Genomic DNA, 26,237 nt, shown 5'->3' with positions numbered 1-26,237 from the left:
GTTCATTTGAATGCATCTTCATAAACTTTATTAGAAAATGTAGTAATTTTACTCTGTCTCACATTTATCTCACATTACCTGTCTTATCACAAATGATAAGACAGTTTCCCAGATGTCATCTGAAGTATAATCACATGTCACTTGTTAAAACTTAAATGAACAAATAAGAAATATATATCTAAGGTTAAGATTGTAGGTGATTGCTCAAAGTAGCTGTCCTATAATGTTTCAATGTAGGAGTAGTCACTTTTCTTGTGATATTAATTCAGCAAACTAATAACCTGCTGATACATAATGTTGTAAGGCCATTATAGTGATTATATACTTTTATAAAATGTGTAAAATATTTAATGAATATAGTGACAAAACATGAGTGTGTGTGTGTGTGTGTGTGTGTGTGTGTGCGTGTGCGTGTGTGAAGAAACTTCTAGGTAATACCTTGGGATATTTACTGCCTAAGCAGAAATCAAAGAAAAGCTAGACAATTCTTTCATACAAAATTCTACTTTGTCCTGACTCTAAATCAACATATTACAAAGTAGAAATTGATACTAAAGAAGTTAATGAATATTTGCCAGGTTATAATAGCAAAGTAACAAAGAACAGGATAGAAACTTTCTTTAGTTCTGATCTTCAACCCTTAATCTCTAATATAATTGGCAAAAAGTAGCACAAATGGGAAAGTGAAAGTGATTTAAAAATGAAGTTCTGGAAACATAAAGGGTGATTGAGTGTACACTGGAAAGAAAGACTCCTGAATGTCTTGCATGGGTGAGGGGTGAGTGAAATGCATCATCCTGTTTTCTCTGCTTTGACCCTTGTGGATTTTCAGTGCACTCAGCCTGGCTCTTAAAGTTACAGCTCTTCAGGAAAGATTCAAGATAATATCAAGAATAGTAATATGCCTCCTGGCTGTATGGGCAGAGTTCTAACTCCTTGTTATGTGTTTATTTCCTAGCTAAAATTCTTTATTATTTTATGACCACATGGAGTTATTTGCAGGGTGTATATTAAGCCAACTATATCTCTTATAATACTGTACTACAGCCAGGTAATGTGAAATTAATCCTAAACTCATTTCTTCATTTCTTAAAAAATAAACAAATCTTAATCCTGGATCTCAAGACACTTAATATAAATTTTGGAAAGGTCAATAGCTATAATGTATAGCATCACCTTAATTTTAGTAAAACCAAAATATAATCATATTTTATCTTTTAAAAGAAAAAAAAAGATGCATTTCATTTTCTCCAAGAAAGATTTTTATTTATTATTTGTTTGTTTATTTCCTGGGTTCAGGGGATCAAGCCCAGGGCCTTATGCATGGTATACAAGTGCTGTATCACTGGGCTACTCCCAAGCTAAGTTATTATTTATTTTTATATCAAATAGTTAAAACCAACGATTTAAGACTAGTCATTCCTTGATGTGTTTACATTATCCACTTATGAAAATAAGAATTCTGAAAAGTATTATGAATATAACTTCTTATAAAAGAATAAATGAATACAATTATCTGCCAAAACACTTTGGGTAAAAATCCAAAAGTTAGATAGAGGCAAGACAGTAGAAAAATATTCTAAAGACTTGTTCAGCCATGAAGTTTTAATTTCTAAAGATTTTTTTAAAAAAATGGTTACATTATATTTTATTTATTGATATTTATACAAAGACCTCCACAATGTAAGACCTAAACCACTGAATACTTGCTTTTTCAAACTTCTCCCAAGCAATGTATTGAATAGGAACCCTTGCCCTACTACCCACTTCATCAGGTTGAGATTAGATGAGGATCAGAGGTAGGGCAGTTTCTCCTAAGTTGCAGAGGCCAGGGAGGGAGGAACGATGGGGTAAATGTTGGGAAGGTCGAAGTACAACTCCTATGATAATAAAGAGTGTCATTTTTTGTGCTTTCCTGATGCAGCATATGAGATCTCAGACCCATGACACATTACTTAAGAGAGCTCCTGCTTCTTTGTTAGGAGGCAGCAGCCACAGGCAGAAGTATAGATGGTGGAGGGAGACACTCACCTTTGCCAAAGCTGCTAGTTTGAAGAAAGACCCAGCTTGGGTTTTTACTTGCTTCTTTCCTCTTCCTAGAATGAGGAGCAGGTGTCCAACACCCAAGCCCTTGAACTCCAAAGGAGAACAAGAAGGGGCCGCCTGCCTTGCATTTTGAGTCAGAATTTGTCTTGATCTGGTTCCCAAGAGTAGAAATCTCTTCCCCTGTTTTGGGTCCTAGAAAAGGATTTGATGTATGAGAGAGAGAGAGAGAGAGAGAGAGAGAGAGAGAGAGAGAGAGAGAGAGAGAGGAGAGAGGAGAGAGAGAAAGAAAGTATGTGTGTTGGGGTGGGATGGGGTGTGTATAGGTGGGATGGAGACTTGTGCATAGGTGGGCGTTGTTTAACAGACTTTATTTCCTTTTCCAGGGATGAGAGGCCACACAAATATATAAAACACAAACTCCTCAGACAAAGCTTCTTTCCTCAGCAGCTAAAAAGCAAGCCCTCCACAGGATCTACAGTTTGGTTGGGAGACATCCATTGTTTATTATTCTAATAATGTTCCTGTACTCTTGCCATCCTTCTTCCTCATTAAAGAAGACTGAGGCATACAAGGATGTCACTGTGCAGATGAGGGATCTCTGTGGTTGTGAAAAAGGATGTGAGGAAGAGCATTCTGGTGACACCTCTGATTGCCGCCAAACTTCTGAGAGGGAAGAAGTTTCATCTCCATCCTAATCCCTGCCTTCTGAGGTAGATGAGGCATGAGACAGAAGAAATTTCAAAGATGTGACTCACCATTATTTCTATCACAGGAGGAAAAAGATTGCCCTGAACTCAGTAAATTTTATGGAGCCAAATATTTGCATAAGAGACTGGCTTCTTCTTTGGACTCACATATTCATAAGAAGAGTAACTACACACACATACACACACAGACATGCAGAAGCTGCTGGTATAGAAACTTGAGAACTTGCATATACTGACTTGAAAATGTGTGTGACTTGATCAGAAAAATAATCCATATGTACTCAAAATATAAACCACAACTAGGAAAAAAATCCCAATCTGAGGACAAACTATCATTGATTTGCCTTGAGTTAAATATAACAAAAATAGCATTTCCAGGTTCAAGGCTTCTTTCTACTTTACACTCCTTTTTTTCTGCTCTTTAAAATATTTAGACCATCCATTCATTATTAGTAGGTTATCTACTGAGGGTCTTATATAAAAATATGCAAAAAATCATGGGGTGAAAAATATGCATGATGATAATTAAAATTTTATGTGACTAAAATTTAGAGCCCTTTTCCTCACCAATGCAGACACAACCAGCAAACATGCATTACTATTGCTTTAAATTTGCCTTAAGAATATACTTTCATAAAAGCATTAAGAAATAGTTCCTTTCTTACAAAAATTTTTCTATTATAAAATAAATAACAAAAACTAAAATTTCTCCTTAATATCAGGCTCTCATTGCATGTAACAGTCTATGAAAAAAATAAAAGGAAAATGGCAACTTGGGGAGATATTCCATTAACAGAAGAAAAAATATAAATGTCTTTTATGTACACATGGCTATCACAATAACGTATATGTTTCAGTAGTAAAACAAGAATGGACTAATAGCAGCTTTCTTGATACCCCCTAAAAATTAATATTAGAATAATATAAGTCAATCCAGCTTGAATGTAACTAAAAAAAGCCACGTAAAACAATTTACAAAAAAAAATTTTAAGATCATACACCACCACAAATTCACCTTTATCAAATATTGATCACTGTGATGGATAAAGGTATGTTGATATTCTGCTGATGTGAATTTAAATTAGTGCAGATTTCTCCAAGTATATTTCACTTGGTTTAATTATTTTTCTTTTAAAAATTATTCCAAAGTAACAAATAATTTTTTATAATAATAGCAAAATTCAGCTTAAAATCAGTGTGTATATTACAATACATTTTTTGGTTATAAAAACACTTTTCATTATAATTGAAATTATTACAAGACATTCTTAGTAGTGAGGCAAAATATTTTTGATCCACTGACCCTTCATGTGCTTTCCAGCTGAGTTTCTCTCAGACCCTTTGTATCCTGTGGGGGAATTCAAATCTAATCAAACTTGGCCTGAGCTGACTTCTAGTCACCACCCTCCTCCATTTCCTTTCCCAGGCTTCCTGGTTCTGCCAGCTGTGGAGACAGCAAGGCCCTGGTGTGGTGTGTGTATGTGTGTGTGTAGTTCAAACTCTTCACATTGTAACTGCATGTGGAGTCGCTGACTGCTATCACTGACTGCTGTGTTGGATCTGTCCTTAGACTTGTTTATCTTTCTAGTGTTACGGCTGAAGTCCCCAGGGCCACCACTGACTCCAAGGACTCATCACAGTAAGTACCACTGACTGAAAACAAAACTGAACAAGGAAGTTAAATTGGAAGGTAAAATTTGCTTTTTGATTTGTTTTCTTAAAGATTCTGTCCTACATTTACAGAGCATTGTGCCCATTAGAACAATTTCTGTTTTTATCAGTTTCATAATTTGAACATCTTTCACATGATTCTTATTGTTCCCATGGGATATTCAGTACTGCTGTTTATGCTATGTAAAATCTCTCAAGCTTTCAATATTCACTTTTATTTTTTCTGGGTTCACTGGGATACTTCCGTAGTGTTGCCAGGATTGGGGATCTTCTTTTGACACTTCAAGGTACTTTCAGATAAAGAAATCCTATTCAAGTCCTCAATTTTCTTCTCCCATCTTCCCTTCACATACATGCACACACGTGTGAACACAGGCATACATACAGACATACCACTTTAAAGCACATTCCAGAATACAGAATATGCTTTCTTTTTATGTTGATTTCGGGAGCTGGAATTGGATGTGGATCTAATACAGTTGAATTTTGTTAGAATTAAACGAGTGGAAATAAGTGTCTTTTTATAAAGAATTATTTATATTTAATGGCCAATGATTCAGTTTCTTCTAAGAGCAGTATTGTTTTTCATTTTCCCTTTTAATCCATTAATCTTTAAGTCAGTCTTAGACATTTTAATTTTCAGCCTATGGCTTAAGTTGAACAGGAAGGAAGACTTTATATGTCATGTAGAATACACTTTACAACCACAAAAATTGCCTGCCACTTTCCTGTAGGTTTAAAAGGTTTTTACAACATAATTTTTATATTTTAGTGAAAACCATCCTCCTGAACATCTGGTCAATGACACTAGTCATCTTAGGTTTTCCAGCCCCCTCCCCTCTGTGTGGCTGTTCCCCTATAATTCTGAACTTTTCATCAGCCACTGGTCAGGGTGAACAATGCTAACTCATGTCTAATCCCCTGGAGCTTCCTGAATTGGCCACACCCACATCCCAGATGTGACTGGTATGTGTCAGAACTGGCCTCCTCGATGTGTTTTGTTACTCATTCCATCTTTCTCTGGCAACATTTTTCTAACATGAACAGCTTGAACTTTTAGTCAGAGAGGAATTGCTTTGTTGAAAAATGCCATTACAAGTTGTGAACACCCTTATTTGAATGAGATAGACTAGACAATGTTTAACTCTGGGTTGGGCCCATAGTCTGTGCAGAATGATCAAGTTAACAGACTAAAGTCCATTCATGGGTTGTCACCCTTTCTCTGTCTTTGAGCAGACACTCCAAAGCTCTGGTTCTTTAACTGTCTATAAAATGAAAGATTCATCTTCAGAGTGGATAAGAATTAGGGAGAAAAAATGCACGTTGACAAAAATCAAGGCAATGTATTTTCTAGGAAGTATTGAATTCATTGTGATAAACCATTTATACACACCCTACACTGTCAGAGAGTAAGTTAAAGGTGGTTTAAAGTCTCCTCTAAAGTTTTAAGAGAATAGAGATTATCTGAAGATCTTATTAAAATTTAAATTCTGGTTCTAGATTGAGACCTGGGACTCCACAGTTATAACAAACTCAGATGGGACCAATAGCACATGGTGCTTACATGTGGACTGCAGTGAATAATAATAATTAATTTGATAAATATAAAGCAACGGTACCAAATAAAAATGAAAAATTGAAGAAACAATGGCAAAAATCACTCAGATTTAATAGAAACCATAAGCTCACAATTCCATGAAGCTCAGTATAGCTAAAGTTTATACTTGTGTACACACACACACACACACACACAATAACATATCAAGAAACACCATAATTCAGTTGTGCAAAACTAGTGATAAGGAAAACAATCTTAGAAGCAAATAGAGAAAACACATGCATTACCTACAGAGCAAGGGTAAGAATGATAATAGACTTTCTGAAAGGAAAATGAGGTACAACGTACAAGTTAATGATCAGTAAGAGATTTGTTCTGCTCTAAATCCAGATTTTTAGTATATTTCTGTGAAACATGATTTTAATTGAAAATAAGATGTGTAGTTCTATATCTTTCCGAAGTTTCTGTTAAAGACCTTTGTTCTGCTTGTCACTGAGCCAGTTGCTGCTGTTGCAATTTGTGGCCTTATGCTCACAAAAATGCTCTTTGTATTTAGATCTTTGTGTACTCAGTGTGTTAAAGGCCAATTTTATTTTCTGTTATATTGCATTTTCTCCAGGATGACATTTCTCACTCAGATTCTGATGTCTATTCTCTTTATTTCTCTATGATTTAACTGTTAGTAGGAAGTCTAATATATATATACACACATATATATATATATATATATATGTACAACTCTCCACAAAAATGATTTCCCCAAGTGATGTCCTGCGAAAAAATCTGAAGATGGTCCATGGCTGCCCCATGGTTTATGCTTTTGCACACAACTGGGAAAGGATTGAACAGTTCCGCAGCAGGCCAGATGACATTGTGATAGCCACTTACCCCAAATCAGGTAAGCTCTGCAGCCTGACTGATGCAGGTCTGACTTCAATTTTTGTTTTCTGGAATCAACTTCTTTGTAAAATTATCATCCTAAGTAAAGTTAACATTCCTATCCATTAGTGCCACCATCTATTTCCAGTGTATTAAATGGATATTGTCATATAGAAATGGAAACAACGAGGATTAAGTTTCTAATAAAATGTAGTAAGAGCACAAGCTTCTACTTTTACTCCCTGGAATTAAGTACTGATTATAAAAATATTGCTTTTCCCCCACAGGTACCACTTGGATTAGTGAAATCTTGGACATGGTTCTAAATGATGGAGATGTTGAAAAATGTAAGCGAGATGTTATTACTGCTAAAGTTCCCATGCTGGAAATGGCTGTTCCTGGAATGAGAATGTCAGGTAAATTTAAGTCACCTGGTGATTATAATTTTGTAATATTATTTACACAGCATATGTATTATTATATCTGTAATGGCCCATTTCAAGAATCAAGTAGATTTGGTAGCAAGAAATGAAAGTTTGCAAGCCATATGATAAGTAAGGCATATAAAAAAAACTTGTTTAGTCCATTTCATATCCAGGTATGATACCAAAGATGATATTATTTGATTGAAGTTAATAACTGAAAATTTGGTTAATAATATAAACAACACTTCTTATGTTTTATTGTCTTTTATTGTGTAGAATTTGGCAGACTAAAGCAAAAACTCTAAATTTAAGACATTTCTATAATTACATCAATAAGCAAAGAAGTTCCATCCCTGTTTTAGGAAGAGAATTTATTATTTATAAAATTAATTTTTCATTTCAAAAATATTTATTGAGTATTTCTAAAGTACTTCATTTTGCTGTTAATCAGATACAAAATGAATATTAATTATATATTCCATTCCTGGGAAGCTTACAATAATACTGTGATATTTAAAAAGTCAATACATTAACAATATATCCATATTATTAGTCTTACAAAGTATCAGATGTTAGGAAATGGAAAGATAGGAGAGTTTCCTTTAGGTTAGATGTTAGGGGCAGCTACTTGGAATTAAGACTCAAAGCCATGCACACAGTCAGAAAAAGCACATTCCAGGAAGGTAAAGCCTTAGGCATGAGGTCCTTGATGCAGAAAAGACTCTGGTGTAGGACACGGATTAAAACATGACCAACAAAAGAGGGGAAAGGGGCATGTAAAGCAAACAGAGATTAAGCAAAGACCAATTGTGTAAGGCTTGTGATTCTTAATGCATTATTCAATTTTATTCTAAACATAGTGCAAAAGACACAAAAGTGTTTTAAGCAAGGAAGAGCTTATAGAGCTTTGTTATTTTTATTATTTAAAATGCAATGATTCCGCTGGCTGCTGAGGGGATGGAACTGAGGATTCAAGACAAGACATATGATGTTCTTATTGTATTGATGAACTGTGTAAGAAATGTAAGGGAAATAAAAGAATCAAGGGTGATTCCCAGAGTTTTATTTTGAAAAACCAAGTGGACTAGGGAATCATTTACTATTATGGAAAATATTTGGAGAGGAATACATCTGGATGTAAGACTGTTAATAATTCATCTTTGAAATGGTTGGTTTGACATGACACTGGAAATTTTAAATGACGAATTAAAATTATAGTATTTGGAACATGCTGAAATATATGCATTAGGCCACTCTCAGGATTATTGGGCATGCGAAGCCATGCTATTGCCCAGGGAAAGCCAGAGAAAAAACTTGAGAAGAGCAGGACTCTGTGGAAACCACCAAGATGTGGAGGCTTAGTACAGGGATAGGAGTTGTCAAAGACACAGAAAAGAAAGAGTCATTTACCTAAGAGGCAATGAAAGAGCATGGTGTCCTACAGACATGAGAGAAAGGTAGCTGAAGGGAAGCTTGGCTCTCTGAAGTGCTGTTGGAAACCAGAGATAAGAAGATGGATGGTGGTAAACCTGCTTATGAATGTCAAGAGCAGAATCCAAATCCTCTCCCATAAATGACGTATCCCTCAGCAGACAGGCTGGACTGATTAATTCCATAGGCAAACAGAGATCAACTGGGAAGGTGTCAATCCTTGGTGTGGTTGTCTGTAGGCTGAAGATAAACTGCTAAGGCTTGGAACTGAAGGATTATGCTGGGGAAGTAACCAAAATGATTTCCCAAGTGGGGTAAGACTTCAAATTCATAGGAAAGTATAAAATGAAACAGTGATTGAGCCAAATAATCTGAGACAAGTGATGATGGGTCATTGGTATGAAGCAGTGTTAGGAACTGAGACAAGCTGGGTAGGGCTGCCAGAGAGGGAATAGTTGTTCCACCAGGAAATGAAGGTAAACTCTGGCCCAGAGATTTACTCTGCATCCTGAATGGGGATACTTGTGATACTTCTTAACAATCATATTTATGGATATAAATGGCTCATTTAAAGAGACTCATATGGTGAAATGATGATATAACAGAGAAGGGAAAGCAATTGTTCAGGAACACTCAGGGAAGAACCTGGAAAAACAGATATTGGAAAAACTTCATAAAAGAAACAGAGATAAATTCATGGACATTCAGAAGTAGTGAATTATGGATATTACAATTTTTCATTTCTCTATGCTAGGGAAATTGACAATAGCTACCAGATTAGAAGTATAATAAAATCCTCAAATGAGGTTTTTTTTTCCTTAATTTTTAACTTTATTTAATTAATTAATTTATTTTTATGTGGTGCTGAGGATCAAATCCAGGGCCTCACACATGCTAGTCAAGTGCTCTGCCACTGAGCCACAACCCCAGCCCACTGGTTGAGTTTTATAGATCTATAATTAATTGGTTTTCCGATAAAATACAAGAAACTCAATTAAATTGAAAATTCAGAGAACTGACTATTATTGCATGGGAGATATTTATTCTAAAAAGTATCTTTTTTATCTGAAATTAAAATTAAACTAGTCATTTTGCTTCTGCCAATCCTATTTTTATTGATGTAAGAAGGTTTTTATTGATGCTAATCATGTGCTGTTCTCTCTGCTGTACTGGACATCACTTGGTGAAGGAAATAAGTATCTACCTACTTTGCTGGAGTCTCAAATGTATTGTGTATGTTTGAAGTGAGGATGGGAAGTGGGTATGGGAATAAACAGTAAACAAGGAAGTAAACAAACACAAATATGTGTCATATGGAACATTTGAAGAGTGTTATAATGGTAACTGAGAGACTTAACATATATAATAAATTATTGCAAACAACAGAAACCATTATTATTTTCAATGGGTAAATTAGATACAGTTTTTTGTGTGCAGAACTTCCTATGCAGGATGTGGCAAGATTATGTAGGATGAACAGGTAATTTACACGTTAGATTGAATATAAGTAATACTGTGTAAAACAATAATAGGATGCATAGGACTTTAAGATTTACTGGATGAGAGACCTGAAGAAGGAGATATGATAAACCTTTAAATTACTAAAGGGGGAATTACATTTCCTTAATTTGAAGAAGGGGGAAATGAAACATAGAGATATTTTAAAAATATCTCACAATGGAATAAAAGATAGTCAGGATTTTAACACAGGAAGGATAGTCTCAAGTTATAAACTCTTAATTATTACACAATACTACCTCTTGGAATATAGAGAAATGCCTGTAATTGGCACAACATTTAGCTACATGATATGCTACTCAAAAGCTTCTTGAAAAATTGGCTGGGAAGATAAGGAAATGCAGGCTCCTTGGAGACTCTAATATTTCTAAATACCAAACTAAAATTCCCCAGGTATAGAACAATTAGAGAAGAATCCATCACCTCGTCTCATCAAGACACATCTACCAATTGACCTCCTTCCTAAGTCTTTCTGGGAGAACAATTGCAAGGTATTCTCTTGACTGCAAGCTGATTTTAGAGTGTGACCCTGTCTCTTTACCCATTCACAGTCAGAAAATGGCCAGTTGTTTAATTGACTTGTGACCATGAGCACTGAGCTACATGAGGAATTGTTTCAATTAAAAAAAAAATTAGTGTAAGCTTTCATACCTAACATATCTAAACTTGAGTAGCAACATAATCCTAACCTCAAGACAGTGTTATTACTTTTATTCCTCTGCTGTCCCTAGATATTGTGGCCTTCTTCAAAAACTTAACATGAGAGTGCTAGTTCTTATTTGTATGGTAAAATTTTTCAGTGAATACTTATTTGTGCCTGCATATTTGCTTTGGGGTAAGTTTTAAATTTCAAATTCAATTCTTCAATAGCTATAGTGTTATTAAGATTATTGATTTCATTTTACCTGATTTTGCTAGTTTGTGAATGTGAGGTAATTTTCCAAGCTGTTGAATTTATGAATGAAAAATTATTCACATAATACATACCCACCTCATTCTTATAGTGGTTTTAGGATATGTTATGATATCCACCATTTTGTTTTTGATCTTGGTTGTTTGTATCTTGTCTCTTTTAACTTTGTTGTTCTTGCTAGAAGTTTATCAATTTTATTAATTTATTTTTTAAAAATCCAGATTTTTGTTTCTATTACATTTTTACTTTTATTTTCATGGATTTGTACTCTTATCTTTATTATTGTTCTCCTGCTTACTTTGGGTTTAATTACTCTTTTTTTCTAATATTTTAGGTAAGAATGTAGATTATTGATTTGGTGTCTTTCATTTATTTCTAGAGTAGAATTTAGTGTAATAATTTTCTTCTCAGAATTACTTTGGTTCCATTCCACAAATTTTGATATGTTTTACTTTAATTTTTATTCAATACTATGAATCTTTTTATTTCATTTGAAATGTATTATTTTGCTGTAGGATTATTTCAAAGTATATTGTTTAATTTCCAAGTGTTTAAGTATTTTCATGTTGCCTTTTTGTTATTGCTTTCTAGCTTGATTCCATTTTCATCAAAGACCATATATTATATAATTTTATTCTGTAAAATATATTTTATCTTGATCTGTCTTTGTGAAAAATCCATGGACACTTAAGAAGAATGCATTTTTCCTTGTTAGTTGGGATGGTCTATAGATTTTGGTTAGACCCTGTTGTCTGATAATATTATTCAGTTCTTTATCCTTTCTTGTTTTCTACTGGTTGATGGTTCCGTCAGCTAGTGAGGGTGGACTATAAACACCAAAACTATAACTTTTGACTTGTCTATTGCTGATTTTAGCTTTACCGGGTTTTGCTGCATGTATTTTGAAGTAGTATTGTTTTGGAGCAATGGGATTGTATTCTTTCCTTAGTGGGTTAATCCTTTTGTCATTATGCAATGTCCTTTCTTGTCCCCAGTAATTTTTTGTACTGAATTTTATTTTGTCTCATATTCATACAGTCACTCCTAGATTTTACTAATGAATATTTGCCTTAGATTTCTTTCTCCATCCACTTTCAACTTATTGTCACTTTGAAGTGAGTTTCTTGTAAACATCATGTGATTTAATCCTGTTTTTTAAAATGTACTCTGCCAATTTACATATACTTATACCATTTACATTTAAAATGCTTATTTTTTGGTATATAATTTATGTATATTTTATTTTTTTTTATTATTTATTTATTTATTTATTGCTCAAGACAATACAATTGTCTTGACATATCATACATTTGATTCAATAGGGTATGAATTCTCATTTTTCCACGTGTACAGATTGCAGGATCACATTGGTTATACATCCATGTGTATACATACAGAAATCCTAGTGTCAGTTGTATTCTGCTGCCCTCCCTATCCCTCCCTCCCCTCCTTATTGAGATTTTAAAATTGAAATCCATCATGTTTTTTCCTCTGCTTTTTGTTGTTTGTCATACCATTGTTTCTATTTTTTTTTCATTTTTTTGTTTACCAGAACCATTTACCAGAATTATTTTAAAAAGAGTTTCATATTGACTTGTTTATAATGTTTTTGAGTTTTTTGTTATTGTTTTTGTTTTTAGATATATTTTTTCTTAGTGACTGCTCTAGATATCACTAAAATGTATAAATATATATAACTTATCACAGACTATGGTTGTCAATATTTTTCTCCTTCAAAGAAAATATAGATATCTTCAATTTTATTTCCTCCCCATATGTTAAACATAATGGTCTAAAGTATTTCCTGGACATGAAAAAAGTGCCTCATCAGATGCTGGTGCAACTTTGCTTCAATTATAAAATAAAAAGAAGAAACTCACTAAGTCAAAGATATTCTTTTATGTTACCTCTTGTTTACCCATTTTCTTGCTGTTTTTCTTTTTGAAGATTTAATTCTTCTATGATTATTTTCTTTTTTTCTTCAGAGGTTCCATCAGCCATTTCTTAAGATAGATCTGCAAGTAGTAGTTTTTCCTCCCTTTTATTTGAGAATATCTTTATTTCCCTTCCTGCCTAAAGTACAGTTTTAACTGCATATAGATTTGGAGTTGACAATATTTTGCTTTCTGTACTTGAAAAGTATTATGCCACTTCTTTGGCTTCCATGATTTTTGGTTGAGAAATTCATTGCCATTCAAATCAATGGTGTTTAGTATGCAGTGTTGCATCTCACCGGCTGGTTTTTAATATTTTTATTTGTCCTTATATTTCAGAAGTTTATTTACAAATTTGTGTTGGTCTTATTGTGGGCTGATTGCTCAGAAAACACTCTCATTTAGAATTTTGTCCAAATTAGAGTCTTTTATGTAGCCAGATGGGACTGCTCCCTGCAGGACCCAAATTGTCTCTGCAAGGAACTGCATCAGGTCCCAGTTCTGTGAGGTTTATAAGGGGAAAAAAAAAACATATCCTAGGAAATGTAGGTGCAGTCAAGCAAGCAGGATACAAGGGCGGAGACAGCAGTTAGCAGAGCAAAACAGACAACACATCCTGGGTTTGAGCACATTTGTGGGCATATGAAGTACAGAAAAACAATTTTTAACATCTTAGAAACAGTTTAACATTATTCATTCTATAACACTTATTATATAATCCTATCATCCTACTTATTAATTAATATTTCATAACCTATAATCTATAACTTATAATCTGTAATCTATATTGATTAAGCTCAGACCATAACAGTCTGACTTTATTTGGGTTTCTCCTTTTTGAAGTTCTTTTGGCTTTTTGGATCTATAGATTTATTTTTGTAAATATGCATGATTGTTAGCATTTTGTTTCTGTGATCAAAATACCTGACAAGAGCAACCTAGAAGAAGAAAAGTTTATTTTAGGCTCATGGTTTCAGAAGTTTGTTCCTTGGTGGACTGACTCCAGTACTTTGGGCCCAAGGAGAAGTAGAACTTCCTGGAGGAAAGGCATGGTGGAGGAACCCTGCTCTGTTCATGGTGGCCATGAAAGAGAGAGAGAGAGAGAGAGAGAGAGAGAGAGAGAGAGAGAGAGAGAGAGGAACCACAGAGAAATCGAACCCTTCCAACTCATACTCCCAGTGACCCACTTCTTTCAACTATGCCCCACCTATCTACAGTTACCAACCAGTTAGTCCATTCAAAGTAAGATTCATTTCAGCTCTCACAAGACAATCATTTTACCTCTGGGTATTTCTGCATTAACACAGGAGCTTTTGGGGGACCCCTCATATACAAACCATAATAATATGGATGGTTTTATTCATTAATTCTCCAAATCATTGTTCAGATTTTTTTTTTATTCTTTCTCCTATCATTCTGGTATTCTGAATATAAGATCATGAAATCTTTTGTTATTGTCTCACAGATCCCCAAGGTACTTTTCATTTCTGTTTAGTCTTTTTTCTCTCTGTCTCATACATCTGGTAAATTCTATTGATATATCTTCAGGCATGCTGATTTTATTCTCTATTACAGCTATAGTACTATTAAGTCCATTTATTAAGCTTTTTATTTCAGTTATTATATATTTTAGATCTATAATTCCCATGTATATAAAACTTTTCATGTATAAAATGATTCTTTCTTATGTTTTTATTTGTTTCAAAAAAACTTTTAATTGAATCTTGAAGCTGCTTTATGAAGTTGTTTTAGAATATTGGCCAGATAAGTCAAAATTTAATAAATATTAGTATTGGTGTCTTAATACATATTAGTATTGGTGTCTTTTGTCTTTTCACATTTAAATTATTATTTTCCTAGTTTTGGGTAAGACAAATGATTTTTATTTGGATCCTACATATTTTCATTATGTTTTGGGGATTATTTTAGTAGTTGTTTATCTGGTTGAGGTTTAGCATATAAATTTTTACTGTATTTTGGGAACTTTGTTCCTATAGGAGTTTATTTTCACGAGTCCCTGCAATGTTTTTCTTGTGTTGACATTCTGGGTTTGTTGGTAATCTTGCTTTGTCCCTGCTCATGCTATGCAGAAGCGTATGGTACCCCCTTGGACCTGCTAGTGCTGACTGACTTTCTGAAAGGAGGACAGAGCCTTCATGGCTGGGTCTCCTTGTGCCACCTGGTGGAGGGCATGCAGAAACAGAGCTCTGCTGCTGTTTCTGCTGTGGTACATGGAACTACCCATGAGGGCCCCAGCTGTGGAACAGAAGCTATGAAAGCCCAGGGTGTCACTGCTATTACTGGCAGTGGGTCAGGTCATGTAGATGGGCCCCAGGTGTAGAATAGAGTTTGGGACTTTCCAGTATATCTCTTTTAGGCTTATATTTCCTGATCCTTTGTCTAGGATCAGGTTTTTCTGGGTATTGTTTTATTTGGTTTATGCTTGCTAATAGTTCCAGGTCACAAACCTCCTTGTTGCCCAATTCACAGCATACAAGAGATTTAAAAACAACAACAACAACAACAACAAAAAACCCCACAGAGGGAGCTTACTATATTGATGTCCTCAAGTTAGGAGGTGACTATTCCATATAGTTTCAGTATTCCTATATCACTGTCTGTTGAAAAATTTCTAGGGTTTTAGTGATCTTTAGAGGAGAAAAGCAAGGGCAAGTGGATCTGTGTCTTCCAGTTTCTAAACTGATAACCCCTATAAACTGATTTTAATGCCTGTCCTTGCTTTCCACTGCAGTCATCTTTTTCAACCTGTCGTGTGCTTCCAGGTACTTAAGTGGTAGAGTTTAGGGCCCCAAAGTCTCACAATTTGTTATTTTCAAATTGGTTGGTATTCTTTGTGCTCCCTAAAGATGTCATGGTTTCTTTGTAGACCACAGAGTTAAGGGAGCCAGAAACTAACAAGGTTTTTCCAAAGCATACAGATATCTCAGGTTCTCATTTCATACAAGCATTGCCCTACTAGAAAAAAATCAATTAAACTGATTCTATATTTGAGGTGTTGATGAAGAAACATTATGGTCCCAGAGTTTCTAGGAGAAAACCTACTCTGCCATTTTAATTACCTATAGTTTTTAAATTTTATTTTTGGTAAAAATACCTTCCATTTCATTTTCTTTTTCCTTCCTCCTGAAGATGATTTATCTTGCTCGAAATGCCAAGGATGTTGCAGTATCATTTTACCATTTTGACTTAATGAATAATTTGCAACCTTTTCCTGGAACATGGGAAGAATATCTGGAGAAATTTATGACTGGAGATGGTAAGTAGGCCTTAGCTTATAATTTATAATTTTTAAAATTTTTAAACAATACTATTAACCATTACTATTATGACTTTTTCATTCAAAAAATTTTTTTTCAAGTCAGTACATTCAAATCCAGGAGAAATGCATTCGAATTTTATTTTAGAAAATTAAATGAAATATATCTAACATTTTACTCTGATATTCAATTTATAAACTTGATATGAATCATAATGAAAGTATTTTAGAATCCTTTCTCAGTTGCTAGAAATCCATTCTCATTCTCTGCTCACAATAAATATTGTTTAACTTGCCCAAATCACTAGTTAGATCTGTTTTAAGTTTTAAGTTTAAGCTTGAATTGTATTTATAATAGTCAGATATATGATGTGAACAATGTGTATAAAAATAGTTTCCTTCCTTGTGAGGTCGAGTGTAATTTATTAGCAGTCAATGCATTTTGATTTGAAATGTTTCCTTTGTATTTCACATTTAAAAAAATTTAATTGCTTATACATGTAAAAATATGTAATTTTACCTTTTAAAAATTGATTTTATATTCTCAGTTCCAATGATAACCAAATTCCACAAAATGTCTTTACGATTTAACTTATTGTTCAGGAAAAAATTGATTTAATAAATGCTTATGGAAATAGACTTTTTTCCCCCCTGGTTTTAGTGGCCTATGGTTCCTGGTTTAATCATGTGAAGGGCTGGTGGAATAAAAAGGAAGAACATCCAATACTTTTCTTGTACTATGAAGATTTGAAAGAGGTAAAAGTGGTGGATATTTATTCTAGATAACATCCCTGCCCTGTCCAAGGATATAAAGATTAATGTTTACTTTTAAAATTAATCTATCAAGTCCAAAATAATATCATTGCTTTTCTATCTCCTATATCTTCTTATCCATCTTTATACCATCATTAATAACATTCTAATTATAAAATCAATGACTTATATTCATTATTCTTGTCTCTTCATTACTATGTTTCTTTTGACCATCCTTTCTTTTCAAATTTTTCTTCTAAATTTACATTTACCCAGATTTTGCACTCATGAGTAGCCTTTGGATACTGTCCATCAACTCAAGATTTTTTTGATTGTTTGCTACATTTGAGCAATCATTCCATGTTCACTTTTTCCATGAATATTTATGTCACTCTCCAACATACAAATAGACGATGCAGTTTAGTAAATTCTAACTCATCATTCTCAACTTCAGCTTAACTTTCCCAAAATCTTTCTAGACACATCCACATAGGCTTAAATGCTTCCAAAGAAGTTACAAAGATAAGTTTATGTCATTAACAACTGAAAATGATCCACTTTTCATATTTTGTTCATTTTATCCTTAATATTTAATGAGTAATTTAGGTCTTGATATCTTTGCACCTTTGAATCAATCATTCTTTTTTTTTCTTTTTTTCCTTCCTAGAGGTGCTCAGATTAAACCCATGGCTAAGCATGCTAGGCAAATACTCTACCACTGAGCCCTGGAATCTACTATCTTTTTTTTTTTAATTGGTTGTTCAAAACATTACAAAGCTCATGACATATCATCTTCCATACATTTGATTCAAGTGGGTTATGAACTCCCATTTTTTACCCCAAATACAAGTTGCAGAATACAACAGTCATTAATATGGTATTATGTAAAAATGTGGATGTGTGACTGATGTGATTCTGCAACTTGTATTTCTTAAGAGTTTATTACCAATAAAGTTGGGCATACTCAGTTAGTTTTCAAAGTGAACATATTTTGAGTTGTCAATGTTTAATTACTTTAAAAATTAAGGAGAATGCACCCAACCAACTCTAAATTTCCTTCAACATTTAGAATCAACCCATAAGAAAATTATAAATGTGTATTTTTTTTACATTATGATAGTCATTTACACAATTTCCATTTCCTTGGATGTGTGTTTTACCCACTGATAGAATCCAAAGGAGGAAATCAAGAAGATTACTAGATTTCTAGAGAAGAACCTAAATGATGAGATCTTGGATAAGATCATCCATCACACCTCATTTGAAGTGATGAAGGACAATCCTCTGGTGAATTACACACACCTGCCCACTGCAATGTTGGATCACAGCAAATCCCCTTTCATGCGTAAAGGTAAATTCTTTGTTCATTTTAATTTTCTGTTTTACTTTCTTCTGGAGGATTATCTCTATGACCTCTTCTGCATTACTTAGCCTCTTTAGGCTTCAGTTCTTCATCTGTAAAAATAGGACACTGATATTTACCTAGCACCAAAATTTGCTCAATTAGGGTCAACATTATTAAATGAAGCAATGTGTGAAAGCTCTTTGTAGAAAACATTAAATATCTGAAGAATATTTCTCCTGTTATTTACTATTCTGTTAAGTGAGAGTGATTTTTTGACAATTGTGATATAATTCCAAGTTTGTCATTCTTACTTCTTTAATTCTTTGTCTACATTGGCATAGGCCCCTTTCCACTCCTCAATGATATAGGAATTTTACTCAGTTACAGAACTCTGTTCTTTACAGCCACCAGTTCATTTAGACAATAGTGAGAAATTTACTAAGGAGATTCACCAAAAGAAAGCATTTTTAAAAATTTTTAGCACTTTGGGAAATTGTTGCTCCCCATAGATACTATCTGAATTACAGGATACATAGGGTACAAATTTAACATAGAAGAATGTAGCATTTGTTTTTGACATACAGTTTTACCTCATTTAAGAAAATTGTGTAAATAAAATCATTTCTTAAGGAGTCACATTTAATATTTCCTTCTTCAAAATGGATTTTTAAAGGTAGTATGTATCCTTTACCACAAAGTTTAGAAAAATACATCAAATTCATATTTTGAAAAGGACTGAACAGATGAATACAAATTGTCCATTTTTTTCCTCCACTTCTGGAACATTATCATGCTGGTGGAGGGAGAAAGAATAAATATCAGTCAAGCTCATCTGTAACAAAATCAATTATGTGAGAGCATATCAAGGACTTTCAACACGGCTGTCCTCAGCATGACATGCCAGTCCCTGGATTATTTTTACGATGTTAGAATTGCCTATTTGTAGGAAGATATATTAATATTAAACATCAGAGTATTTTTGTACTCTCCTTCTTTCTATGACCACTGGTTACTTTGGCTAGTGTCAGGGCTGAGGTTCCTGAGCATAAAGTTGGGAATAGTAACTGGTTATTCTGTTTGATGAACACTGGTCTTGTGTGGAATAAACACATAAATATTATAGTAGTTTTTGACAGGATGGAAATCAATTATTTGTTGCTTTTCCTTATGCAAATTTTGTCCACGAGTTAAAGTTACATAATTTCCAGGAGAGTTTTACCTCCAATCACATGAAAATAGAGGCCATCCTATGGTATCTCATAAGATGTACAAGTAGAGAAGACCAGCTCTTTATTTGGATGCTATGACTTCTCCAATTTCAACAGTAAAGAGTATCTGTCTAATAATGGGTCAGCTTTTGTATCTCCTCTAGTGGTGACACAGAACAAACATTTGTGGTTAGATAGATCTAAAGCATATATCCAGGCTATGCATTTGCTAAAATCTATGACATTTAATACATTAAGTCCCCCCACCAAAATTATGCCTACCTCACTGACAAAATGGGGAAAATATTAACACCTATGGCTCAAGCTTTGTGGGAGGATTGTAGCAAATGAAATGAAAGCATTTAGGGCATTTTCTAAACTACACATAAAGAAGTAATAAATATTATGAGTCGGGGCTGCGATTGTGGCTCAGCTATAAAGTGCCCACCTAGCATGTGGGAGGCCCTGGGTTTGCTCCTCAGCACCACATAAAAAGTAAATAAATAAAATAAAGATATTGTGTCCAGTTACAACCAAAAAATAAATAAATAAATATTATGAGTCTACATAGTTCAAGATTCATTCATTCACTCTTTCATGTATTCACTCAAAAATTCACATACAGGAAAAGCTCTTTTTGAATACCTATTTGCAGCACTATTATCTAGGCCATTTAGGGATAAATGACACAAACATTTGCTTCACAGAGCTAATGATGGGGTATAAGAATCATAAAATTGAATGCTGAAACGGGTATAGGAAACAGGAGTCAATCACGCCCAGTTTTGAAGGCTACTTCATGGAAAAATCAATGTCCTCATTTAGTGGCACAACAGACACCATAATAGGGAGGGGAAAGATGATATCCAATGTCCCAAATTGCAACAAAACAAATATCTGGCCTTTAGTTAGTGTTTAGTTTATTTAAAAAATTATTACAAAGTGTTTGTGTATATTGCATAATTTATTCACAGATCAGAAGACCCCTATAATGCTTAATGTACAACCTTTTATTTCTTAAATTTGTGTTCTCTGTTTTTAATGACATTTTTGAAGATGCACTACCCCAAATATGTCTGTGTTGATCTTCATGTACATTACAAAGAGCTACTGACATCTGGTGAACATAAAATAAAGTATAATAACCAAGGAAACAACCTTGTTAGAAGGACTTTTTCACTTAGAGAACTTAGAAGTTTTATTAAAGTATCATGAATTAACATAGTTTGTAATTCAATGTGGTATAGTTAATATTTTATAAAATGGGAAATGTATTATTACAAGAACATTTGTTGCACATTAACAGTTCATTCATTTTAAAAAAAATAGTTTTTATAACCATCCAAGTATGAGAAATTAAATGTAAATTTATACCCCCCATTTAATTTTTGAAAAGATGTTCAGGGATGTTATATGTGTGATTTTATTATTATGATTTTTACCAAAACTGCAAAAAAGTGCAAACCTGATGAAAACAAGTATCTTCCAAATATCATCACATTTTCACTTATAAATACTAGAAAACTATACTCATCAGCTTTCTGTTTCATAGTTTTTTTGGGCTAATGAATCTTCTTTGTACATTTTCCCAAAGTAACTCAGGAAACATACTATGCCCTCACTATTGATCCAGAGAATACAGTGATAACCCCATGACCCAAAACAGTCAGAGAAAGTAAAAAAAAAAAAAAATCTCTCTCAGGAAAAAAAATTACTTCCATGTATTTGTATAAGAAAATCAGCCTTTCTAACTTTTTAAAGGTTAGACTGTATGTTTAGATATAAGTCACATTTACAGATGAGAGAAAATGTCCAACTTTTTAAGGAAATGACATTTTAAAGTTTTCATATACAAGTTTTTTCTTAAGGCTTCTAATCTTTCCTTTGGTACATGTTAGGTTTTTCTTCATAATGGATATGTTTTTATCTTTCATATGTTTTCTTTTTTATTTTTAGGGATTACTGGTGACTGGAAAAATTACTTTACAGTGGCCCAGAATGAGAAATTTGATGCCCTTTATAAAAACGAAATATCTGGAACTACACTTCAATTTCGCACAGAGATTTAAACTGTAACTTGAAGAAATAGAAGATGACCTGTAGTTTTTAGAAACAAAGCAGTTATGACTTGGCTGAGCAATCAAATGATTATAGAGAAGAAAAAGCATATTTTAAAACTTTGAATTTTTCAGCATCATTAATCAGGCTTCAGTTTGTTCTTCTGCCTCTGAGATTCCTAATTCCCAAAGCCAAGGCCCATCATTCCTGTTTTGTAGGCTAATCCTGCCTTTTCCTAGATTAGACCAGATAAGACAGTATTTACCCTCCTCAGTCTCCCTATCTTATGACTGCTGTTTATAACCTGACACTATATTTCCTGCCTCTACTGGTTTCCTTTGATGAATTATTGACCCAGAACACTGTGTTCCACTGCTGTTTACCCGGTGTGTCAAACTCTTCCTAAAGTCATAGCTCATATTCCTCTATTTGGATAACACAGTTCATGTTCCAGATCCTATAATTTTTTTTTTTCTGTACCTTGTTTAATGTCCAGGTCTCCAAAGGGCAAAGACCTATATTATTCTCTCTAAGGTCTTCCCTGGGGACTGGAGGTTGTCTCTTAGAGACTGTCTCCATGAGCACCAGGACTTGCTTCTTGTGGACAGTCCTCTTCTCTTAGGAAACCCTTTTCAATTTCTATAGATCACACATTGCAGTGCTCTGGTCACTTTGATCTTTTTCCGAATAGATTTGGATTCCTTAATAGCACCCAAGATAAGGGTATACTATGCCTCTATCCAAGTGCAGCAAAAACTTTGTGCATGTGCCAAATTAAATCCAAAGCCACAGTTCTTAAACTGAAGCTCATTAGAGTGCTCTGGACTGGGCCTTTCCATGTTCCAGGAGTTGGAACTTCAAATGCATTGTAGACTCCCTGAGGCATAATACAAATATCAGTGGGTTGCAGTTTTGCAAATATACACTCTCAGTCTGGAATAGTTGAAACACTCCTTCACCCTGTAACTACACTCCTTTTCAATCCCAGAAGAAGAATAAAGTAGTATTAAATCCCCAGAAATGATTGCCTCTGATTCTGGAAATATTCTACACATTTACAGTGTATATTATAAATTATTTTAGTATAAGCAACTTGTGTTCATGCTCTTTAGAAACATATTTTGAAGGAGTTAATTCTATAAGTCTACGCATGTTATGAATACCAGCTATGTAGAATATTGTTTTTAAGAAGGAAGTAAAGTAAGCCAATCATGTGTCTATTTATTTGTTATCTTTACTAACAATGAGTAAATGTTGCCTGAATACATATGGGCTTCTGCTACTATAGTCTGTTACTGGGGAAAAAAAAATCTGAACTAGACTTTAATCTTTGTAATGGGTTGGCTGCACTAACTAATTTCACTAGCAGAATATAATAATTCCTACTTTCCCTAGTTTTCCTCTTTGGAATAAGTTTCTCACTGGACTTGATTCAACAGCAACAAAAAATACTGTAAGATTAAACTATTCTCCAGATATTTTTCTGTGCATTGAATGAAAAGTACAAAAAAATTAGATTTTCCTTTACTCTTTTGTGGGTTATTGCCTCTTCTTCATTTCTTAGTCTATGATTCAAATATCCATTCAGATTCCCTCACTCTTAAGCTCACTCTCAGCACCATACAGTGAGACTCCTACTAGATTTTAGTTTCAGAAGTGCTTTATATCTTTTGAAACTCTATAAAAAATTGCCACCAAATTAATTTTTCTAAAACAATGTTTTCATCTCTATTTCTTATTCAGTTTCCAAATAAGACACAGTTACATTGACCTCGTTCTAATGTTTTTTTTTTTTTTATTATTTTGTTTTGTTTTGTTTTGTTTTTCCCCTAACTGATGTACCATGACATAAGGACAATAAGAACAAATGTCTGGCAATGTTTTACTTATTCCCTCATCCATGGCAAGTCTCATTCATCAGGTCAAGGGTTGTTTTTCAAGAAGTCAACAAAGCCAAGTGAAGTGGTGCATAAATAAAATATAAATAATAGGGCTGCAGATGTGGCTGAGTGGTTAAGTGCCTCCTGAGTTCAATCCATAGTAACAACAACAAGAAAAAATTCAATGAACAGCTTAAAGATTTTTTTTTCATCAGAGCACAATTAGGCCCTCACTTCCCAAAGGGAAATGATATCTATTTCATTTCACTCTACCCTGTTCTCATGAGATCTGTTCTAACTTGTCCTACCCACACCATTTAATCTCTTTTCCCATTGATCTTATGTTCTATCTAAAAAGTTAAACCCTTTGAGGATTTTGACGGTTGAGTATATGCCCCATTTCACGTTAATCAAGACAACACTCTACTCCATATTACATATTCCTTTTCATATACAGACAAGAAGTTAATATAATCTCTTTCAAATACTTGATATTAAAGAGATGTGGGAAGCCAATTATTTTGCTAGAGTTCTTCAGACAACTGAGAAAGGCAAGAAGGAAAAATGGGCCTAAGAATAGGTAGTTTTTAGTAAGCTACCTGCACAAATGTCTCATTTATTACTTGTGATCATTGAGAGTGTTATAAATAAAATATTTCCATGTTATTAAAACATGACTTTCAGCAGCAAGCTTTTTAAGTAGCCAGCTACTTAGTACAAGCATATTGAAATGACTTTATCCAATCTTATTGTTTTCCCAAGATCAGTTGTCACATCTGTGAATATTTTTGGAGAAAATTCATGGATAACATTTATTGCACAAAAAAGTGGAATTAATTTAGAAATAAAGTGTATCTCCAAATCATTAAATTTTATTATCTATTTATGAAGATCCTATTTTGTCCCAGTGCTATGTTCTTATCTTTTTATTCCATATATTTTTCACACCCCCATTCATTTTTTGTTTTTTGTCTTTCAGTGGAAGTTTGTTTCCTTTGTGTACTTACGTTGAAATCAATATCATAGATACTAGAGCATACCTGTTAGGGATCTAGTAGTTTTAGAAATTGTTAAATTGTGCTAACAGAGTATTTATATTTCAAATGTAAATTGATATAGGTATGTGTTTTGGGGAACTTCTAATATTGTCTTATTGACACTTTCAACACCTTTGAGTGTTTTGTGTGACTCATCATAAAATCATGAAGAATACATGTAAAAATCATGTAAAATACATGTAGAATCATGTATCCCACTAGGTGTGGTGGTGCATGCCTGTAATCCCAGTGACTGTGAAGACGGAAACAGGAGGATTTACATGTTGGAGGCTAGCCTGAACAATGTGGTAGAGTGTCCCTGCATTCAATCCCCAGTACCATAAAAATAAACAAATTAATTTATTAATTAAAAATGCCAAGACAATGCTTTCCAAAGTAGCTGAATATAAAGATAGCCTCAATACCAAGTTTCCCTTTATTCCTACCTGGTTTGGTGTCTGCGTATTTGTTTCTAGAGAAGGTCTGGATAGGAAAGTTTACTTTTTTATTTATAAAATCAATGAAAATCTCCTGCAATCAAAAGGAAAATATATTTGTAATTTTCCCCCTAAGAAGGCAGATTAATTGATATAAGAATATTTTGCTAAGCTTTACAAGATGCAAATGTTACCCTGGGTTTTAATTTTTCCTCTACCATATTCATTATACCACCTCTCCACTTTTAGACAGTATTGATAAATTATATTAAATAGGCAATCATCTTCTCTTGTTTCTCAATATTGAATGCATGAGTACTCAGAGTAAGAGACTGAAAATGGCAAAGCAGGGAGAAAGAGAATATGAAAAGGATGGAAAGAAAATCAATAATTTAATTTAATAAAAGTGACTCTTTCTGTGTTTCTGGGTGTTTACAATTGTTTCTTTATAGGTTTTGTATACATCTGGTTAAATTAAAACCTAGTACTGTTATCTTTTGTGTTGGTATTATGAAAAACTTATATTTCTTATAGTATGTCTACTATTCACTATTTGTATAAAGTTCTGCTCGTATCTCAATTTAAATTTTATATCTTTCAATTTCCTGTATGTACTCACTTGTACTTTGTAATATTCTTCCAAATATACATCAAATGAACTAAAACTAAAGATAAATTATGTCTTTCTTTCCAATATTTACAAGACTAGTTACCCTCTTTGTCTAATTTTATTGTTTGTAGTTCTAAAATTATGTTTACAATTGTAATGAAGATAATTCCATTTTTGTCTTATTTTAAAATTTCATAGAAATGATTCTAAGATTTCCTTGTAAAACTGATTTATAAGTCATTTGAAGAAAATTAATTTCTCTTTTATTGAATGCATTATTTTTCAATATAGAATTGAGTGTTGGATTTCATCAACTTCCTTTTCCCCATGGAATTAAATATACAAATTTATTTTTAGTCCTATTGGTTTACACATTTTCGTAATGGATTTCCTGTTAATGAATACTAACTTAAATTTAATCTATTTTTAACAATAGTTTTGGAATATATTATTAATAGTTGGCTTAAGGTTTGTTTTGTTTTATTTGGGGGTTTTTAAATTTTTGTTTGTTTTGTTTGGAGTGAAAGAGGAGTGAAAGGAATTTGGTAGT

At 33.4% G+C, this 26,237-nt stretch overlaps 1 protein-coding gene across 6 annotated transcripts; it reads left to right on the top strand.

Moving 5' to 3' along the window:
- Positions 1 to 4,187: 4,187 nt before the first annotated feature.
- Positions 4,188 to 24,941, top strand: LOC308654212 (sulfotransferase 1B1). 6 transcript variants are annotated; one of them, XM_081303364.1, is made up of 9 exons: positions 4,188 to 4,230; positions 4,342 to 4,443; positions 6,747 to 6,880; positions 7,149 to 7,277; positions 10,629 to 10,726; positions 16,233 to 16,359; positions 17,021 to 17,115; positions 18,283 to 18,463; positions 21,622 to 24,941. In XM_081303364.1, the coding sequence occupies exons 3-9, from the start codon at positions 6,772 to 6,774 to the stop codon at positions 21,732 to 21,734; spliced, it is 852 nt and encodes a 283-aa protein (XP_081159490.1). In that variant the 5' UTR covers positions 4,188 to 4,230; positions 4,342 to 4,443; positions 6,747 to 6,771; the 3' UTR covers positions 21,735 to 24,941. The 6 variants fall into 6 exon arrangements, with proteins under 6 accessions (XP_081159490.1, XP_081159487.1, XP_081159491.1 ...); XM_081303365.1 differs by having other exon boundaries at positions 4,208 to 4,230; positions 4,342 to 4,392; XM_081303361.1 differs by having other exon boundaries at positions 4,192 to 4,230; positions 4,342 to 6,880.
- The last annotated feature ends 1,296 nt before the right edge of the window (positions 24,942 to 26,237 follow it).

Source organism: Spermophilus citellus, assembly GCF_964194105.1.
Source record: "Spermophilus citellus genome assembly, chromosome: 8".
In the NCBI taxonomy this organism is placed as follows: Eukaryota; Metazoa; Chordata; class Mammalia; order Rodentia; family Sciuridae; genus Spermophilus; species Spermophilus citellus.
Note: the sequence above shows the minus strand (reverse complement) of the source record. Positions and strands in the feature narration are given on the sequence as shown.